General features: G+C 41.5%; 1 protein-coding gene across 1 annotated transcript in view; it reads right to left on the minus strand.

Moving 5' to 3' along the window:
• ADAMTS16 (ADAM metallopeptidase with thrombospondin type 1 motif 16) overlaps nucleotides 1-21,920 on the minus strand; it is a 96,590-nt gene that overhangs the window by 17,270 nt on the left and 57,400 nt on the right. The window contains exons 15-16 of the mRNA XM_070411440.1: nucleotides 21,717-21,855; nucleotides 18,980-19,106 (exon numbers count right to left, since the gene is read on the minus strand). Coding sequence (XP_070267541.1) covers nucleotides 18,980-19,106; nucleotides 21,717-21,855 — 266 coding nt within the window. The remainder of the gene's footprint in view (nucleotides 1-18,979; nucleotides 19,107-21,716; nucleotides 21,856-21,920) is intronic.

Genomic DNA, 21,920 nt, shown 5'->3' on the forward strand with positions numbered 1-21,920 from the left:
CAAAGTTGGATCTCTGGAATGACTCAGTGAAGACCAGTCATTAAACAAAATTGCTGTCAGCTTAGGCGTGGCTGAGACCAAGTAAAATATAGAAAAAGATTAAAAACTAAAAATAATTTTACACTTGAATGAATAAATGAATGAATGTGACCAGATTCACTCTTCTTTAAAGAAACTCAAACTGGACCTCATAAGTATTGGGTATATTTTCTGCAAAATAATCCACTTATATTTTTATTAATCAGATTCCTACTCAAAGTAGGTTTTAGCCATAACTAAAAGAATTAGCAAATGGATGCATACTTATGAACTTAACGTGAAAATAAAAATTCAAAGTGTATGTGTGTATTTTTATTTATTTATTATTATTATTATTATTGTGTGTGTATGTGTGTTTAAATAGTTTTTTCCTTAATCTGCTTTTCCAACAGTGTGCTGAATGAGAGCTTCTCTTCTACCTGGTGAGAATCCCCAAATTTTCTCCATTGAACTCCTCACCCCTGTAGCACCTGTCCACAAAGCATGCCCATCTGACATGTGATGGGAAACTGGAGCCAATAGTCCCCATCTCTGCCCTCCTGCCCTTGTGCCCATATTAGGGAGTGAAACCCTCCAGGTGTCCTTTCCCCTGACCATCCTATATTTCACCAAGTCACAGATTCTATTCCCTGATTCTCCAACAAAGCTGCATCCTCCTGTACATCTAACTGAATCCAGGTGATAGTTTACCTTATGTGTCAACTTGGCTGGGCCATGGTACCCAGATGTTTGCTCCAACATTATTCTAGATATTTCTGTAAAGGTATTTTTTAGAAGTGGTCAACATTTTAAATCAGTAGACTTGAGTAAAGCAGATTGACCTCCATAACATAGGTGGGCCTTGTCCAATCAGTTGCAGGCCTCAATAGAAAAAGACTGACCTTTCCCAGAAGAAGAGGGAATTCTGCCAGTCAATGGCCTTCAAAATTGAACTACAGAATAAACTCTTCCTTGAGTATCCAACCTGCTGACCCATCCACAGATTTTGGAGGCTGCCCACAATGCCTACATCTTCTGATAGCTGGCTAGGAAATGCTACCCTTGAAGTAAAAACTAGCCATATAAACCGAAGCTGCATGTTACATGGACTTAATGATTACTAACCTAATTTATGTTTTTATTTTTAAAAATGTCCTAGATTGAAACACCATTTTCTAATAGAGAAAAGATACAGCACGTTTCCCAAATTGCTGAGAAGATGAATATATTAATCAATTCCTCATGTAAGTCACTGTACAATATACTTAATATGAATGATAGAAAGACTGTGGACCTAAACCAGGTTCAGGTTTTCTGAACTATTTGGAATACGTTGCTGTAACAATATTAACACTGTTATTTTGCCCTACAAAGAGTGAAAGGTAACAGAAACAACCTTTTCCTTAAGACACTCACTTTGCTGGGAAAACATTTGCATCTAGCTCAGGAGTCAGCAAACATTTTACTAAATAGCCAGACAGTAAATATTTTAGGTTGGTGGGCCAGATGCTCCCTGCTGCAACCACTCAGTGTTGCTGTGGCAGAGGGAAAGCAACCAGAGACAATGCGGGAACCAATGGCATTCCCGAGTTCCAATAAGACCTGATTTTCAGAATCACCATAGGCCACAGTTTGCCAATCCCAGATATAACCAGTTCCATTTAGAAATAATAGTATTAAACACATCTGCAGAAACCGGGAAGCGATGGGCTTGAGGGCAGTAGGCAGTACGTCTGAACAAGGTAGGTACATTGGAGTGTTAGGCCTATTTTGAGTGCAGCCAAAGCAGATTATTAGGAAGAAAAGGACACACTACCCCACTGTCAGAGACAGATATTAACAACAACAACAACAACAACAACAACAACAACAAAAACCAGCAACAAAGCCCCGCATGTCAAATCTTGACTTTCTAACAGAATCGATTTGAATATTAAAGAGTCAGAATGAAGCTTCACACACTGAAGCACCAGAAAGGGAACCAGCATCTCACAGGTAGAGTGCAAATTCAATTAAGTAAAAGCCAAGCTGGAGCTACATCTTTGAGAGCTATAAACTTGTTTAATTCTCCCCACAAACCAATAAGCTGGATCTTATTCTTTATTCCCCTTCAGAGAGGACAAGAGTGACGTGCAGAAAGGTCATGGAAGAGGTGTGGGCTGGGATTTGAGCCCAGTGAGTGCAGTTTTGGGACCTGGACTCTCATTGCTGGATTTAGACACATTCAGTGCCTGCTCTGTGCCTTGCACTGTTCTAAGTGCTTACATGATTAACCCATGCACACACATGGACCCACTCAACAACCCCAGGGGGAGGGGCTATTAGAATCCTCATTTTATAGATGAGAAACTGAGGCCCAGAGATGGTGAGAGCCTTTGCTGCAGGCACTTTACTTCTTGATGATCAAGGTCACACAGCTGGTAAGTGGCAGGGCTGGGGCAGGGGGAGGGACGACTCACTCTGCTGTGTGCTGTTCAATGAATGAGCACTTCTACAAGGCTAGCTGTTTAGCTGGGGGAAAGTTACCTAATATTGATGTGAGGTAGTTACCTAATATTGCTTAGCTCTAAAATGTCCTAGGAAAAATGTATATATTTAGGAATTTTATGGGCATTACATATCTTAATTAGATAGTTGCAAAATTTGGTATGTGTCTCTATTTCATATGCACCTAAGTGTAGAATTTATTACTATAGGTAAAAGTTGTGTGTTTCTACTTTATGGCTGAATAGCCACACAGAGTAGTGTTTTGAAAAGTCCTTAATGATTCAATATTGAATCAGTGTCAAAATACTTAGGTAGGGCCATGCTCTTTCCAAATGATTTTCCCTTAGTCATCATGTGGCCCAGAGTTTCTATAACATCTGAAATATCTTTTCCTGCCTCTCAAGAGAGCCTATTAATGGTGCTCTAGGGAAAGCTTATGTGTCTAACACAAATTTAAACATTTCACAACTGTGGTTCTTTTTCCTTTCTTTTAAAATAAATGACCTTCCCACAGGAGATGGTTTAATAAGCATCTCTCAAAGTGCAAAGTGTAATTTAAGTCACGGAAGATTCACTAACCACTGTGTTCCAACTCACTTTCTTTGGATCCTCATTTTTTTTTTCTTCTTTTGGAAGGAATGTCAGCTTCCTCTTCTATTACAGGAGTTGAACTTTGCTCACTGGGGCTTCCTTTTAGGACAAGAATTTTAAAATGATGGCATCACTCCTTCTACAGTTTCAGGCTTTTCTGGCATTTTGCTTTAGGGTTTCTTGGATGTTCATTCTTAGATAAATACTTTGAAATGAGCTTCTCCAGACTCATGAGTCAGTTTTCTAAGAATGCTTTCCAGGTGGCCTTGTCCAGTGGATCTGGACAGTTTGAGCCCAGACCACAGCCCCTCAGTTTCTGCGGCTTATGCACTCAGCTAGCCAAGTGGGATTGGTCACTTAGGGCCATCAATGGAACGTTTATATACCGAGGTTACCAGGAATTACCATAAATCCAATTGGTTTTAGGAGAGAACTCAAAGAAACATATTGAATCCATATTTTACACAGATCAGATCTGCAAGCAAATTGACACCATGGATAGACTCAAGGTCAGTATCCTGCCCAGAGTTTCAGACACATTCTTTGCAATCAAGTAGTAAAGAGAGAGACAGTGAGAATATCACGGTCATGCGGTTATACTACCTGAGTCTATGAGCTAGACACATTGAAAACCAAACAAAACTAGAATCTCATTTCCTTGATTTTTTCCCCTAAACTCATGAAAGCACTGATGACAAATGAATGATGGGGAACATGAGACATAACGTGAATATTTACCATAGTTCCTACAAAATGACAGCAGAACTTGATCTTTTACAGTGGTTTCTAATAACCTCTACATTTTTTCTTTTAAGCTGACAAACAGTTTCCAAACTGAGGTCCAGGTGTGAAGGTGCCACATGCTGTAGATGATTTTTCTGGCCAATTGATTCTTTTAGGCCAGGTGGTTGCCAAAAGTATACAGTTAACATTTGATGCTGGGGTCATCTTTCTTGGTGAGGCTGGAACATTCCATTCTCTGCAGGAAGGAGTTCTCACTGTGGCACTTGGAGGAGATTAATCAGAACCAGAAAATGAACACACAGAGTAACTAGAATAATATTTCTGTAACCTCCGGCTCCCATCCCTATGAAACTACCTTTTACAGTCGCATTCATTCTTCAACATATCCACAGATTAGTTATTTTTCATTCTCTTGGTAGAATTTCTTTCCCATCTGATGGGTCTTATGTATTTGTAAATACTAAATGGTTGTGATGCTCTTAAAAATAGTTTTAATTAACTATTAAATAATGTAGCAAGTTATTTAGTTAGTTAAATATTGTCATATTCTTTGGCATCAACTCTCCATTGTAAAGCTTCAGATATTAGATCACAAAAATGATCAGATGAATCATGTTGTGAATGTCATTATCTACTGCTCTTAACAACAATGATGCAAGAAGACGAAAGGGGTGTGAGGAGGAATGTACTATACTGGTATCTAATTAATCATATTTGCTGTATTATAATTGGTATAATTTATTAGCCTATGTTGCAAAAGAACCTAATGATTCAATGTACATTGACATGAGAAAATACTCTTTATATTTAAATAGTTTATACTATGCTCCATATTCTTACAATGAGTTGGGATAGAGAAAAAAAAACCCTATATTTAAAGATCTCATTCTCTAGATCAGCTGTTTTAAATGACTCAAATTGGGACATCAGCCAACCAGTGTAGCATTTATAATAATTTATGCCAAAATATCATATGCAGAACATAAAAACACCGTCTGGTAGTTTAGACAGTACTATGATATCTTTCTCTAACTGACCCTATGATGTAAGGTCTACATTTGCACAAGTAGCCATGAGAGAATTGCATTTGCCTTCACAGACACAGGAAAAAATCAGTGGGAAATCCAATTCTTTGAACAAAATAAAAAGGTTTCCTGAAGAATAACTAGTGTAGGCACCTAAAAACTGTGAGACTAGTGGAGGACTGAATGCAGGTGTCCTGTGTATTACAATCTAATAGGTATTAAATGACATTGGACAGGCTCTGAAAAATCTCATTGTCCTCAAGAAACCAATATACATATATTCCAAGTCCTTAACAATCTACAGTCAGACAATCCGGGCTGATGAGTTCAATCCTAAATCCCTCTAGTCTACTGAGTTCCAATAATACCGGTAATGATGGATGGCTAGTATTTAATGAGGTGCTTTATTTCTGTTGACTCTTTAATTCACACAAACATTTACATGGTAGATATTATTATATCCATTTCAGAGATGAAAACTGAGGTGCAGAAATACTAAGTAATGTGCACAAGGATATACAGGAGCACATGGAGGAGTCAGGATTCCAGTACAGGTGTCCTGACCTGATGCCTGTGCTCTGGATCATCTGAGTCCCACCAAACTTGGGACAAACCACAAATATGGGCCACAATGGCCACTAGGACAGTGTGACTGATTGCCAATTCTGGAGAAACCCTTCATAAGCATTCTTTGCTGCAAACACATGGCAGAACCCTCTGCAAAGATAAATAATGTGAGAACCAAGATGGCAGCATAAGATATAAACCTATACGTTCTGCCCCCCACAACAACATTGAAACTACAACTATAAGACAAAACAGCTATCATCCAGAACCACATGAAAGCTGGCCGAGTGGAAGTTCTACAACTAGAAGGAAAGGAAGAAGCGCATTAAGAATGGGTAGGAGGTGCAGAGGTGCCAAAAACAGAGGTATAAAGGGCGTGCAAGGCGGGCTGCACCTGGATGCGTGGTTTTTTTCAATTGGAAGGAGATACAAGCTCTCCAATGCACTGAGCTCGTTTAAGGCAAGATTCTGGGGTCCCAGACTCCTACGGGGAGAAACTGGACTGTCTTGCAGCAGGTTGGAAAGCGAGGGTGGCTTTCTCGCAGAGCTGCTTGCAGGGATCATTGTTGCTGTGGGGGCGCGGGACTCAGGGACGCAGAGGGACTCAGAGGGACACAGAGATGGGGAGTCTGAGTCGTGGAGACGCTGACGACAGCCATTGCTGTTTGCTCTGTCCTGGTGATTCTCTGAGATCCCGCCCCACTCAATTTACATCCCCACCCAAACTGTGCGCAACTGCGCAAAGGAATTACCTGCACTTTTGCAGCCTAACCTAAAAAACTGCAGCTGGGTCAGAGAGCTCCAAAATTTCCAAACCCCAAACAAAGAGGAGAAATCTGCTGGTATCGCTGTAGCTCCTGCTGGGTGGACTCACACAGTGGTTGACTTGGAGATCCAGGAGCCAGGGTACCCCTGGTCAGATACCAGATTTCAACTCCTCACATCCAAAAGGGACACACTCAAGAAGCAGACTCAGGGAGCACCAAAGCCCCACTGAAGCAAGTCCTGCCCCATAAGGGTGTCTCCAGCACAGCAGTTCTTCCACTATAGACACAGCAGGTCCTCGCAGTCAGCCAAAAATGCGAAGACAAAGAAACATCACAAATGAATGGAGGAAAGCAAACTAATGGAGGACATAGAGTTCAAAACCACAGTTATAAGATTACTCAAGAATCTTCTACGAACCTCCGAGGAACTTAGTGAGACCTTCAAGGATCTTAATGAGAATGCCAAAAAAAATGAAAAAAGACCAGTCAGAAATTAAACATACACTGACTGAAATTAAAAATAACATACAGAGATCCAACAGAAGACTAGAGGATCCCAAGAATCAAGTCAAAGATTTGAAATATGAAGAAGCAAAAAACACCCATCTGGAAAAGCAAAACGAAAAAAGAATCCAAAAAATATGAAGATAGTGTAAGGAGCCTCTGGGACAACTTCAAACGTTCCAACATCTGAATTATCGGAGTGCCAGAAGAAGAGAGAGAGCAAGATACTGAAAGCCTATTAGAAGAAATCATGACAGAAAACTTCCCCTACCTGATGAAAGAAATAGACTTACAAGTCCAGGAAGTGAAGAGAACCCCAAACAAGAGGAATTCAAAGAGGACCACACCAATACACATCATAATGAAAATGCCAAGGGCAAAAGACAAAGAGATAATCTTAAAAGCAGCAAGAGAAAAACAGTTAGTTACCTACAAGGGAGTACCCATTCGACTGTCAGCTGATTTCTCAACAGAAACCACGCAGGCCAGAAGGGAGTGGCAAGAAATATTCAAAGCGATGAATAGCAAGAACCTACAACCAAGATTACTCTACCCAGCAAAGCTATCATGTAGAATTGAAGATAAGATAAAGAGCTTCACAGATAAGAAAAAGCTAAAGGAGTTCATCACCACCAAACCAGGATTATATGAAATGCTGAAGGTTATTCTTTAAGAAGAGGAAGAAGAAAAAGGTACAGATAAAATTTATGAACAACAAAGTGACAACAAATAAATACCTATCAACAAGTGAACCTAAAAATTAAGTCAGAATAAACTGGTGAATATAATAGAAGCAGGGGCATAGAAAGGGAGTGGACTGACAATTCTTGGGGGGAAGGGGATATGGGGGGTGCGGGAAGAGATTGGACAAAAATCTTACACCTATGGATGAGGACAGTGGCAGGGGGTAAGGGCATGGGGTGGGGTGGGAACCAGGTGGAGGGGAGCTAAGAGGAATATCTGTAATAATCTGAACAATAAGTATTTATAAATTTAAAAAAAAGATAAATAATGCTGTTGATGGTCAACAGACCATATTCCAAGTTAATGTCTTTGGTAAGCACATGTAGGCCACACAAATATTGATGGGTGTGGGCCACTCTTCAATAGCTTCATAAAGAAAGCACATCTCTCTGAAATTCTTTTTTAAATTTAAAAATTGAGGTAGAGATTTTGGGAAAGATGATGCAAGTGAGAGAGTGCAGAGATTCCTTTTCCCAAAAGCAAATAAATGGCTGAGAAGTTGTGAAGTTATCAAAAGAATCTAAACAAAGACTACTCACATAACAAATCATTTGTATTTGCTCCAGAAAGCACTTGAAAAGCATACACTGCAGGAACAAGGCCAGAAGGAAAGAGACCAGCTCCATTTAGGTCTATAAAAGGATTATATGCAAATGCCCATGTCGGAACTGAACTGGGAAAAAGGAACCTTACATGTGAAGATTATAGAGCAGCCCTCCCCCCCACTAAAAGACACATGTAAAAAAGATATATAGCACTCAAAAGAAAGATGAAGAAAATAATAAAATATTCTGGAAGAAGACTTACTTTATCAAATACAATTTTACAAAATAGATTACACTATCAGAAAATTTAAAAGAGAGTAAAAATTCCATGAAGCAAGACATCAAGGAAGAGATAAGATGACAGGATGACATTAAAGGAAGTGAGAAGAGAAGCAACAGAAAGACATTCCCAGATATGCAAGGAGTTAGAAGATCCTTCTTTAAAAATCTCCTCAAGACATACTCCTGTTGATGAGGAAACGATTTAAACTATTGAACTCAAGAATGAGAATGTTATTGTATGAAGACTGGCAAGGTCCCTTGATCCATTAAAATAGATAATTAAGTTTATACAACTGTGGTCAAGATTATAACACGGGATACCATTCTATCATTATTGAAAGAAAGCAGGTATATAACATCTACACTAATAAAAGAGAAACATGGTAATTAGTGTACGACTGCTACCCTTTTCATTGGCTAATCAGTGAGTATATGCAAATTAACTGACAACCAAGATGGCGGCCGGCAGCCATGCACTGAAGCAAGCAGGGAGGCTTGCTGCTTCAGTGACTGCGGACTTCAACGTTCCCCGCCTAACTTGCCGGCCTCTCAGCTTCAACTCTAAGCAACTATGTACTATGTTGCAAATAAGAAGCTAAACAAAACCCCAGAAACCAGCCGGACTGAAAGACAGCCTGACCGCAACATTGTATCGATGTTTTCAGCAGTGAAGCCTCAGAGCTAAAGCTGGCCCAGAATAAAAAAAAAAGAAAAGAAAACAAGGCGCGGTTGGGAGCTTCAGTCACTCGCCAACCGGAAAACAGCCCTCAGCCCCTCACCCAGACTGGCCAGGTACCCCAGTGGGGACTCCCACCCTGATACAGGACACCCTTCAGGGCAAACCAGCCAGCCCCTACCCATGCACCAGGCCTCTATCCTATATAGTAAAAGGGTAATATGCCTCCCGGCACCGGGATCAGCGGAGCAGCGAGGCTCCCAGCACCGGAATCAGCGTGACAGGGGGCAGAGCCCAAACCCCCTGATCGCCCTGCGGCTCTGTGTGTGACAGGGGGTGGGGCCACAACCTCCCTATCTGCCCTGCTCTGTTCATGACAGGGGAAGGCGCCCCAACCCCCTGATCAGCCCTGCTCTGTGCCTGATAGGGGGGAGCTCCCCAATCCCCTGATTGCCCTGCGGCTCTGTGTTTGACAGGGTGCAGCGCACCAACCCCCTGATCGGCCCTGCTCTGTGTGTGACAGGGTAGAGCCATAACCTCCCCATCGGCCCTGCCCCGAGTGTGACAGTGGCGGCTCCCCAACCCCCTGATCGGCCCTGCTCTGTGGGTGATAGAGGGTGGCGCCCCAACCCCTCTCCACGGGCCTTGCTCTGTGTGTGACAGGGTAGAGCCATAACCTCCCCATTGGCCCTGCCCTGAGTGTGACAGGGTGCAGCGCCCCAACCTCCTGATCTGCCTTGCTCTGTGTGTGACAGGGGGCGGTGCCCCAACTCCCCTATTGGCCCTACTCTGTGAGTGACAAGGGGGAGCTCCTCAACCCCCTGATGGGCCCTGCTCTGAGCCTGACCAGGGGCTGCACCTAGGGATTGGGCATGCCCTCTGCCACCCGGGAGCAGGCCTAAGCCAGCAGGTCATTATCTCCCGAGGGGTCCCAGACTGCGAGAGGGCACAGGCCGGGCTGGGGGACCCCACCCCAGTGCACAAATTTTTGTGCACCAGGCCTCTAGTATAATATAACATGTAAATAATAATAATTATTTTATATTAAAGTAAATTGAAATGAGAAACCTGCAAGCACTTATGACAAAGATTGGATCCTGAAGTGTGAGAAATCTATAATAATAAAACCATATTATGCTTAGACCGGACAGCTGAATGACCTTCCAGACGTCCTTCTGAAAGACCTTCTGGACGAAGCCAGGGCTGCGCGGGCTGAGGCCCTCGCACATATTTTGTACATCGGGCCTCTAGTTGAGAATAAAAGGAGTAGAAATGTGCTAGTTGCCTATTTTAAATCTGTAAGATAATAGAAATGTGCTAATTTGTAAGTTGATAAATCATAAAAGCGTAGCTTAAGCACATTATTTAAAATTGTATAGGTAACTAAAGTAGGATTAGAAATATACTGTATGTCTTCTAAATAATCAGAGGAATAAAAAAGGAGAAAAACATAAATCAAAAGTTAGAAACAAATTAAAAGACAAGCACAGCTAGGCTTTGGAAGAAGATCTCAGCATGAAAGACAACAGAAAAGCCCACCAACCAACTAGTAGAAAAAGGAAAATTAAGGGAATAGACTCTGCAGGTAAGAGGAGAGAGGAAGAGTGGGGGGGGGGGGGGAGAAATAGAGAAAGAGAAAGAACGACAGAAGTAAAGGAAGAACAATAATTGTACTTTCAAATAAAGAGAGGAGCAAGATGCTTTAAAAGAAAGGTTACAATCAAAGACCACAAAAGTAAGAAAACATTTGTTGTCAGGTATTAAACAATGAGCAACAAAGAGCAGGAAATCTGTAAGATAATAAAAATCTCCCCAAACAAAAAGATAAAGGGATGGAATTTGAAAAGAAAACATAAGAACATTAAAACATGAATCTAATATATGAGGAATTCAGGAGGCAAGAATATAAAGAATGAAGGAGAATAGTATCAAAACCTTTTCTCCCCCTACACTGAAAGGGCCCATATGGACTCAGCAAATGAATGAAGATACAATGAGATTAAAGCACATTGGTAACCCAGGAATAAATAAAAGACCCTAAGGCTTCCAAAAAGGAGGAGGTAAATGTAATCAGTATAGCAGCAGACTCCTTGGCAGCCACAGGAGATGGAAGTCAATGATGTCATGCCCATAAAACTCCAAGGGAGAGTGAATTTCCCCCCTGAACTCTGTTCTCAGACTCTCTGTCACTGGCGAAGCTGAGAAAATTCAGCTCCCGGAAACTTTCTCAGACAGTGGAAAGAGGTTGTTCCCTGAATGTGGTATAAACAAAGACAGGCCATGGCCTGGTAACAGGAAACACTATTCCATTTCACAGAGAAACAGAGGGAGTCCCAGCACAACAGGTTCAAGGTGGGACAAGAATGGTGGCCCCAGGGATGAGGACCCCAAAGAAAAACCAACTGAGAGGTCCTCTGACATGTCTGACCGTGGGGGGGGGGGGGGGGCAGCTGTGAGAAGCCTATGAAGTTCTCACCTCCTCCTTGTCCTGTTCTCTATGAGGGGCATCCACACTCTGCACCTCCTGCTCTCACCACTCCCACCTCCTCTGTCTTTCCCTAGTCTTTCTTTTAATCCACAGCTCTTATCACCTTCCAAAATGGGCCATCATTTAAAAATACCTTGTGCTTATTGCTGACTGTATCTCTCCCTCAATAAACTCCTCAAAGACAGGGACCTTTGTTCACTCACTAATGTATACCAAGTGCCTGACACACAGGAGACATCCAACTGATATTGGTTAAATGAATCCATACACTGTAAATATATAAAGAAACCCAAGCAGACAAAATTCAGACAGTTAACTTTTGGAAAATGAAATTTTATATACAGAAAGACAGAATCAGGATATCCTACTTAGCCAGTAAGGACTGATAATAAAGATGTGAATAGTGTATAATAATGGGATGTCACCATATTGGAAAAATGGAGGCCAAGGAAGTTGGTACTAAAAGTGATGTGAGTCATAAAAAGTGATGTAAAAGGACTATATCCTTCCTATGACGGATAAGAGAATAATCTCTAAAACCAATAAATAGAAAAATGATGCCCTGGCCGGTTTGGCTCAGTGGATGAGGCATCGGCCTGTGGACCAAAGGGTCCCAGGTTTGATTCTGGCCAAGGGCACATGCCCGGGTTGCGGGCTCAGTCCCCAGTGGGGTATGCGCAGGAGGCAGCCAATCAATGATTCTCTCTTATCATTGACGTTTCTATCTCTCCCTCTTCCTTCCACTCTGAAATCAATAAAGAAATATATTTTAATTTTTTAAAAAAATAGAAAAATGATTAATTATGAATACTATTTAGAAATATTAGAACACATACCAGAGGAGAGAGACAAAGTAACTGAAATTGTTGCCTCAGGTTAGTAGGATTGAGAGTGGGATGACGGTTGCAGCAGGGATGATGATTTCTCGTAGTGAACTTTAAAATACAATATGCCTTTTAAAATTATCTGCATGTTGTTACTAAATAAAATAAAAAAAATAGATGTCAGAAGCAAACATCTAGAATTAATTAAGTGTTGAATTTTGAGAATTTATATGGATTCCTTTCTTTAGATCTTTCTTTAAATTAAGAAAATATGTAATATCACATCAAAAATTAAAAATCTCTTATTGTTGGAATTTTTTTTGACATGAAAGTGTAACAAGACTGCAGTAATGTGGCAGCTGAAGGTGGAGGTGGAATTTTCACGTGGATTCCTGTTTTGCATTGGATCCAGACAAATGTAAATATTGTAGGAGACTGTGGTCTTTCCTTTGTGACAATTGCATTCCTGGTGACCACAGTCAGAGCATATTAAGAATTTTTTTCTGCTTCAGGTTGTTTTGCCCTGAACTTATATGGAACCTATAGGAAAACAAATCAAGTTGCACATAAAAAAGTTTTAATCTCTCATGTGTCATATTTTTTATTTTGCAACACTACTCCTTCATCAAAATGAGGTCTTGTCTTAAAAGTGGTGATTTAATTGAAAATGTAATTCATCTAAACAAGTTATTTTGAGAATCTCTTTGGCTCTGGGAATATTGTTTAAAAATCTATGCATGCCCATAAAAATGCAATGAAAGATATGTAACATTTATTGGAAACTTCACAATGAAAATAAGGACTGTTTAAGCAGAAACCCAAGCAGGAGTGGAGGTGGGGAATGAGAAAATTCTAAGATGTAGTAATCATATTCAGACCTGTCAGAAAAATCTCATACCACCTGATAAAGTTAATGCATAAGTCTTATTTTCCTTCTAGTCCTTAACAACTCTCCAAGGAAAGATTCTCAGGTCTCACAACTGGTGGAAATGCTTAACAAAATCATGGTTCACAGGTGACATGTGAATGACAACACATCAACATGTCAACCCAAACTAACCTAAATTCTTAAGCAAATGATAAGGTGAATTGCAAAATAAATTATTAAACTCCTATATCAAGTTTGGAAGTCAATTAGTTTGGTTTCCTTCTTAAGCTTCTTAAGCGAAAGCTCTTTCAAGGTTACATGTGTCACTGTACTTATCTACGCACATTTCCTAGTCCTGTAAGGTCAGAGATTTTAAAATTTTTATTTAGTGAAACTCTTATAAAGGTGGGGTGGAGAGGTGGGCAAAAAGGAGGAGGATTCTGGTGGGAAACATGACTGAATATGGACATTCAGCACAGATGGGGCTACATGGGAGAGATGTTCGCAAATCAACACCTTTCAAGGTGATGTCTAAAGAAGAGTTTTAAATAAACAATTTTAAATGAACAGAATGATTACATATCCTTGTTCAATATTCAATTAAATATTCAAACAGCCACCCTATACCTGACCCACATCTTTCCTTTCTCTTAAAAATACAACATGAAAACCACAAAGAAAACTGGCCTCAAGTGAAACATTGCCGATAGGTTTCAGTCCACAGAATGAAACCATTCTGCTAACGGGTTTGTAAGGAGGCACCACAGGATAGGCAACGATAATATGACCATCCAAAGATCACGTGCAGAGGAGCACAGAGAGAGGGTACTTTTGTATGGATTCCTAAGAAGAGAAAACAAGGCATTTGATCGCAATATTTTTCATCTAAATTCTTCCTCTGCATTCCTAGAAGAATACTGCAGGGAGGGGAAGAGTATCCTTTTAGCATCTGGAAAGCATTTCCTCTTGAATCTTCAATCCACTGTCCAGGAAAGCACACATCCTATGGGTTTATGCTTTGAAAACGAGCTAGTTAAGATAAATGACACGAGGAGCCACTCCACTTAGATAAACTGAGAAAGAGAAAGGAAATAAATATCTGTGTGATTTATAGTTCGTGTTTCAAAAGCAAGAGATAAAAATGCCTGATTCATGCTAAAATGAAGATGGAGGCAGCTGAGCTATGGGTGGAGGGAGGGTGGTTGCTGTGCACTGCTAGTCTGTTCCGAGGTCACTGCCCAGCCAGCCTTGCCTGGTGCGAGGAGGAGAGGCCTGAGGTTATGTGTCTACTCAGCTGCCTTCCGGAGGAGCAGCTGGGAATTGCCTAAGCTCTGTCATTTAGCCATGATGCTCCTGTGGGCTGGAGCCAACCAGACTTTTTAAGATCATCTTCCTCCAGCAAGGAGACCCCTGGATTCCTAGTACTCTGCCCCCTGCAGAGATTCATGTCCTGGGACCCCCATCCTGCTAATGACCCAGGAGCTTGCCAGCGCTCCAGTTGTGTAAGCCTTAGACACTGCCCAGGCATGCCATTTGGACGCTGATGCAGGAGGTCAGAGGTTCGAACCAAAAGAGCAGCTTTCCTTTTTTATTTAAAGTACAAATGAGAAGGCTGTGGATTAAGATGTTTTAAAGATCCCGCTTCCCAATCCTTTCGGGACCCTCCTACGCATGGGACATGGGACACCAGATTGCACTCCGCTGTATCCGGCCATCCTGTCCACTGAGCGAGATGTGAGAGAATGAGCTATTGCAGTCACTCTGGCTTTGGGAGGCCACTAGAGGGACACCGCAGGACACCAGGGCTTGGAGAGGGCCCCACACCTCAGCAGAGACAGGCTCTAATAAGAAAAACACGCTCTCATGTTCCGAAATATAAAACTGGGGCTTTCTGCCCACTTAATCAGGAACAAAATATTGTCGGTATTCTGGGCAAGAGAGAAATGTATCTCGCATCTCAGAGGGAAACAAAGCAACTTTTTAAATTAAGATCTATTTTCCCAATTCAATTGTTAAAACAAAACTCCACAAGGATTAATATATATAATATAGGTTCATTCTTCTGTGCTTCGTCATTGATAGTTTTGCTTCACAGACTAAATAAGTAACTGATGTGAATTTGTTTCTCCTTTTACAGCAAAATTAAAACAGCCAAGATTTATTGTGTAGTTAGCACATGTGCTGTGCTAAGAGCATTTATGTGGATTTCCTCAGCATATCCTTCCCTGTATTCCCCGGATTATGTAGAAGCCGTGCAGACAAAGGGGGTTTGCACCCAGGTTGGTGAAAACACAGCCCACACCTTTAACCACACACATTCTGCCTAGCACGTACCATAATCTGTTCGGCATCACCCAGGCCCATTAAGTCCACTCCAAGCAGAGGTGTGGGATGGGAGCCAGGATATTTGTCCCACCTGAACCATAGGAACCTCTGGGGCTGCTAGTCCTCTAGCCCCTGCTACTGTCTGGGGCAGGGGTCCTTAAATTACGGCCCGAGGGCCACATGCAAATACAAATATTGTACTTGTTCCCGTTTTGTTTTTTTACTTCAAAATAAGATATGTGCAGTGTGCACAGGAATTTATTCATAGTTTTTTTTTTAACTATAGTCCAGCCCTACAACGGTCTGGGGGACAGTGAACTGGCCCCCTGTTTAAAAAGTTTGAGGACCCCTGGTCTGGAGTGTCCTCTGAGTTCTCTCCCAGCAGGAAAGCATAGCAGTAGGTTTCCAGCTGGGATTTATATCATCTCCCAAAACTTTCTTTTAGGAGAATATGCATATATTCAAAAATGTGAGACATATAAATCAAAGAGTTAAGAAGGGGCCTCTGGGTTTTTCTTAGGTGACTCTGATGAGCTCTCAGTGTGTTTTCTACCGGCTGCTCCCATACAGCAGGTTCAACTTCCCCAGACAGACCCTTCCTCTGGGAATAATGCCTTTCCTTTCAGCACAGAGAGCTCTTACCAGAATTTACCTATAACATTGGACCTGAACGAGATAAGTAAGGACTATAGGACATGGAAGAACACAGAAATGTCTTTGGCTCTAGATCCCTCAAAACCAGAAAGATAAACTGCAGGGAAGGCCCAGTGAGAAGAGCAATGGGCAGAACAGGTGACTGTGAGGAAAAATTAGTACCTCCACATATATACATATTTACAACAGAGCATAAGGGAAATCCGACATCCATTTAAAAATCTTTCTTCAAAGAAATCCAGAAGTGTGAAACCAAAGGGGAAGCAGAGACATGCTCTAGGAGAGCTTTCAGAAGAGGCAGGACATTAGCCCACTGGGAAAGGCAGTGTGAGGGCTGGACTCCCAGGTGGGCTGTTCATGGCAGGAAGGGTGGTCGTTTCCTGGCTGTGGCCCAGAGTGCGGAATGGGAGAAGGAGGAATGCTGGAGGAGGCGGGCGGGAATATCAAATCACTGTCCTGGGAGGGAGGAAATGACTGGTCAAGGGTGTTAGGATTGGCTGCCATTCTGGGGTGGCTATGTGAGATGGTGACCTTTTTGAGTAAGAACAGGGGCTTGTACATTTTCTGGCAGTATTTAACAACTGAGCTCCAAGTGTGGAATGGGTGATAAGATGGATGTAGCCAAGTTGGGTCTCTGGGGAAGGATAAGGGGGAAGAATTGGGAGAAAGTGTTAAGCCAGCTCTCCAGAGAAGGATGACAGCACTACTCATGGACTCTGGACTGGGGAGAGGACATGACATCCTGGACAGGGAGGGTGGAAATGCTGGCGCCCCAGGAAGACATAAGGACAATTGGATGCGAGAGCACATGAGCTACCATGACCAGAGGTGGTGGCCAGAATGGAGTGCTGGGACCCAGGTTTCATAGATGAGGCACATAGAAGTTAGGAGAGTGGCTTAGCTGCACCAACAGAGACCATGTAACCAGGGCTCACCCCCGGGAGGTGGCATGTCCCTTTCAAGAGGAAGCCTGAGTTGGTAGGAAGGTGTGGTAGCTCTGCTCATTCCGACACCCTCCATCCTGGGACTCCACCCACCTTGCAGGTTGCCCTTGCCCATGTGACTAGAGCTGGCTCACTACAGCCAAGCCTGTTGCAGGCCATGGAGGGGTGAGAGGAGGAGGAGGAGGCAGAGTCTTTGCAGGACACACATGGAAGGACCTGCTTCACTTCTGTTGGCATCCTGCTGGGAGGGAGGACAGGGGATCCTGGCTGAGGCAAGGTCAGTGAATCTAGAGTGGTGGGTCCCCAGCCCCTGAGGAGGCTGGTGGGCTGGGAATACATAATCTTTCCAGGGATGCCCATTCAGGCATCCTAGTAGGAAGAAAGGTCTCTGACCCTTAAATGTTGATAAGTGGCCTTATCACTATCCTGAGCAAGTAACCAGGTCCCACACAGGCCAGAGATGAAAGCAGACAGTGTCTCTCACCCTCCTCTATTTTACCATCTTTAGGAAAAACATCAATTTTATGCTGGGAGGCTCAGTTTAGCAAACCTGGGTGGGATCCATATCCCAGCTTATGGATCTTTACAACAAGATGTATAAGACTATTTTGTACATAGTGCCTTGGCTGTCTGAAGCTCTAGTTGGAGTTAGAATTTAATTTCTTAAATTTGTTACTCAGATGATGTTTACATGTGACATAGCCCTGGAAAGAGAAAGAAAGTGAGGAGCAGAGAGACTAAGGACGTGCTCAGGGATGATGGCTGATGAGATCAGGGCAGGGACACAGCTGCCTCCTGGGTCCTTCCCAGGCCACCATCTCAGTAAACCTGAGCTTTATTTAGAAATATTTAGCCCCTTCTGGTTTGGCTCAGTGGATAGTGTGTCGGCCTGCGGACTGAAGGGTCCTGGGTTCGATTCCAGTCAAGGGCACATGCCTGGATTGTGGGCTTGATCCCTAGTAGGGGGCATGCAGGAGGCAACCGATCACTGGTCTCTCTCATCAAGGATGTTTCTAGCTCTCTCTCCCTCTCCCTTCCTCTCTGAAATCAATAAAAATATATTTAAAAAAATAAAGAAATATCCAAGGGCAGCAGTATTGAGGACAGCATGATGGAAGGACAGAGCCCAAGTGTTCTGCACCTCCATCTCACATGTGAGCATGCACAGTGCACAGCAGTCACCCACACACCCTTGACAACCCAGGAAGCCTTCATTCAGTAAGCCACAGAAAAGATGAAATACTTCCATTTGTGACGACATGGATGAATCTTGAGAATATCATGCTAAATGAAATAAGTCAGATGGAAAAAGTCAAGAACCATATGATTTCATTAACATGTGGGGTATAAAACTGAAAGCAACAGACAAACAAAACTCATAGACACAGACAACAGTATGGTGATTATCAGAGGGGAAGGGGGCTGGAGGGGAGAAAAAGATAAATGGGGTCAACTACATGGTGAGAAAAGGAAACTTGACTTTGGGGGATGAATACATAATACAATATATAGATGATGTAATATAGAATTGTACACCTGAAACCTATATAATTGTATTAACCAATGTCAGCCCAATACATCTAATAACGTTTTTTTAAAAAGAAAAATAAATACTAGGAAGGAGACAGAAAGCTGGGAGCTAAAACTTCACTATCACCACAGTGTACTATCATCCCTGGCAGCATGCAGATTAAAGAAAAAATAAAAAAGGATGCTACTCTAAGAACTTCCACTGACATTCACAAGATTTTCCAGACACATTTTAAAGCTCGCTTGTGCAGGCAGTCCTGGTGACTTCGGCCTCTTTGCTCATCGGGATTACGTGATGGTGTTCAGTGCTTCTACCTTTAGACACAGGAGCTCCTAGGATTCCCCAAGTATATTTGCAAACTATGAAACTAGTTCCGATGGCCTGGCGGTTCTTACCTGGGAGGACAGGCAGATACTTTGCAAGGCACCACCCCTGTGGCAGGCCGGGTGTTGGGATTGCAGAATGACGTATTTACTTGAAACCTCAGGTCTCTGTAGCAGCCTTCTCGGGTGGTCATCTGCCCTGTATGAAAGGGTGGGATACATGATAAAGACTCAGGGACATGTCCCATGGTAAAAGGCAGGTGAAGAGCTAATGAAGTTCATCAGAAAAAACACACACTTTACTGTATTTGCATGTCTTTGTGTTACTGACCAATTGGCCAGCTGTTGATATTCTACTTTTCTGACCATTCCTCATGACTTTTATTAGTGAATTTCATCAGTTCTAAGATACATTCATTTTCCCACTACATTTTAACATCTTTAAAATCAACATGGGTCTTGCATATTGATAAATCAGTAAGTGGTTAAGATCTTGTGTTCATTTATTCAACAAGTATATACTTGACATCTGGTGAGTTAATTTTTGAGGTCAAATCTGTTTATAAGTGATAAGGATACTTGAGATTTTAATTTAAATTTTATTTCCTCAGCCCATATAAATAATAATGGATGTAAAAATGAAATTAAATGTTCCTTCCTTTGACATTTTTCAAATATCTAAATATTCTGAGAAAATAAAAATATACATAGACAGTCACATGTCCAGTAGAACATAGGATTTCCAAGTTCTATTTCTACAGGAGGTGGTAGATAACTATGTTTTCAGATGAGTTTCCTTTGATGGAATGGGGTCTGCTTAGCCATATAGCTGAACTTTTAAAAAGACTCAGGTATTATTTCTCTGACTAAGGGCACATCTGTGAAGGAATTTCTCAACAGCACTCACAATCACTCAACTGTTTATCAGAAAGAAATATCACCTAGTCTGTGGAAATGCCAGAATCAAGCCAATTTTCTAAAGTGATCCATATTAATAGATAAGAGAGAAGAGTATGCAATTCAAAGGTGAAAGTAAGAAAGTCAGAGAAAACACCCTTTAACTGGAAAGTCCAGAGCTGAACCCTGGCCCTGGGAGGTGGTGAGTGTCATGATCAATGTGGCCAGGCTCTGCCTTTATCTTTTCAGAAACCAGCCCCGGCCAGTTCTTTGGAAAGTATTTTGAAATTTCCACATTTTGCCAAAGTATCTGGAAGAGAAGTATCCAGTCTTAAAGACTCTAATTTTATCAAAATCTCCAAGTTTTCAATACTTCTAACTATAGAATTAATTCCAGCTGTTGCCAAAAGCCTTAGAAACAATCAGTTAAGCAAAATTACACAGAAAACTAGAAAATATTACACAAATGAATGCACATTGTCCCATGAGAAACATGTGTCATTACTTCAGGGAGTGCTGGATATACTGAGGGCCTTCATAAGCATGAAGACCCTAAAATCAGAAGAGGGAAGATACTCCAGGACACGAGGGTAGGGGGATTCCTAATTTGTTGTTCCACTTATTTGTCCATTCATTGATTAATTCTTGTATGTGCTCTGACAGGGGATCAAACCTGCAAACTTGGTGTATCAGCACGATGCTCTAATGAGTTGAGCTACCAGCTAGGGCCCTGGTAATGGTTCTTGAATGACAGAAGAGGTGGGGAGCTTTTCAGTTGCCATTAGAGCCATTAGCTTGCTATCCAACTGTACAGAGGGAATCACATTTTTTTCTTAGGATGTTTTAATGTCAGAATTTAAATATAATTTTAATATTTTATTCTTAGCTTAAAATGGGAAGAATTAACATATGTCAAGTACATAGTATTAACTTTTCAGACCATGATATTTTTGTGAATCTTTCAGTTTTTCTTAATTTCTTTATTAAGAATATGAGTTCATTATTATTTTTCTTCACCCATTCATTAGATTCTTATTTTATGCAAGTTCTCATTTGTGTACCATTTTTATATTTAAATATAGTACTGTCTGAATTATTTTCTTAATTATAAAAACTGAGAATGCACAAAGCTGAAATACATTGGCTCGAGTGGAAATTCGTTTCTAAAATATCAGACAGTATTTACTATTTTGTTTCTAAATTTGCAAATATGTACTTGCCACTCTTTGTCAGATAGTCCATACTGGCTCTAGCTAAAAATGTCTTCTAGTGAATCAACTTCAACAATCTAAACATGTACTTAAAATTCTTATAGTATTAACATAAAAAAGCCATCCATTGTCTTGTGAGATTCTTTTGAAATGTTGTTTCTTGTCTCTTACACTGCAATTTTAATAAGATTATTATAATTTCTCTATGAGTTTCAGTGTACAACTTTATAGCCATTTTCTTTCCACTGAATGTTTTGAACAAGACCATTTGATAAAAAAACTCATTCTATATTACTATACTTTTCATGTAAGCTTCTATTTCTCATCACGAACATGATATATATATATATATATATATATATATATATATATATTGAGTGACTTTCATCTGACTTTCATAACAAAATTATGCCAAAAACTACACCCTTAAATTAGATGAAAAGCAGAAACCAATTCACTAAAGAATTTCCTCAAAGCTACATGCTAATGCATATGAACCAGAGAAAGTAGTTGAGGCTTTCAAGTGATACTCAGGACCAGTGTTCTCTCCTCTGCTTCTGGGAATATTACTGCTACTCTCAGGCAGACGCCTTGGGTGGCTCATTAGGGCATGATGAGGACCAGTGTAGTACATGTCACAGCTTGACCGTGCTCCGGGCACCTCTGTGCCCACCAGCAGGAGAGACAGAGAAGTGACCTACCCCCACCACAGGAAACAGAGCACTCAGAGCGGACGATGACCCACGTGTAGCTGGGCTGGGCACTGGGCTTCTGCTCACCGGCCCGCCGAGGCACCGAGTATTCCCAGGCAATGCCCGGGTTCCTTCCCTGAAGCAGAAGCTACAACATAAGATGAAGGGAAATATAACTAGTTAAAATGGAACCAATAACTACACGATTTGTTT

This window comes from Myotis yumanensis, unplaced genomic scaffold (genome assembly GCF_028538775.1).
Source record: "Myotis yumanensis isolate MYYU_CA2020_CCGP unplaced genomic scaffold, mMyoYum1.0.hap1 SCAF_4, whole genome shotgun sequence".
NCBI classification, from domain to species: domain Eukaryota; kingdom Metazoa; phylum Chordata; class Mammalia; order Chiroptera; family Vespertilionidae; genus Myotis; species Myotis yumanensis.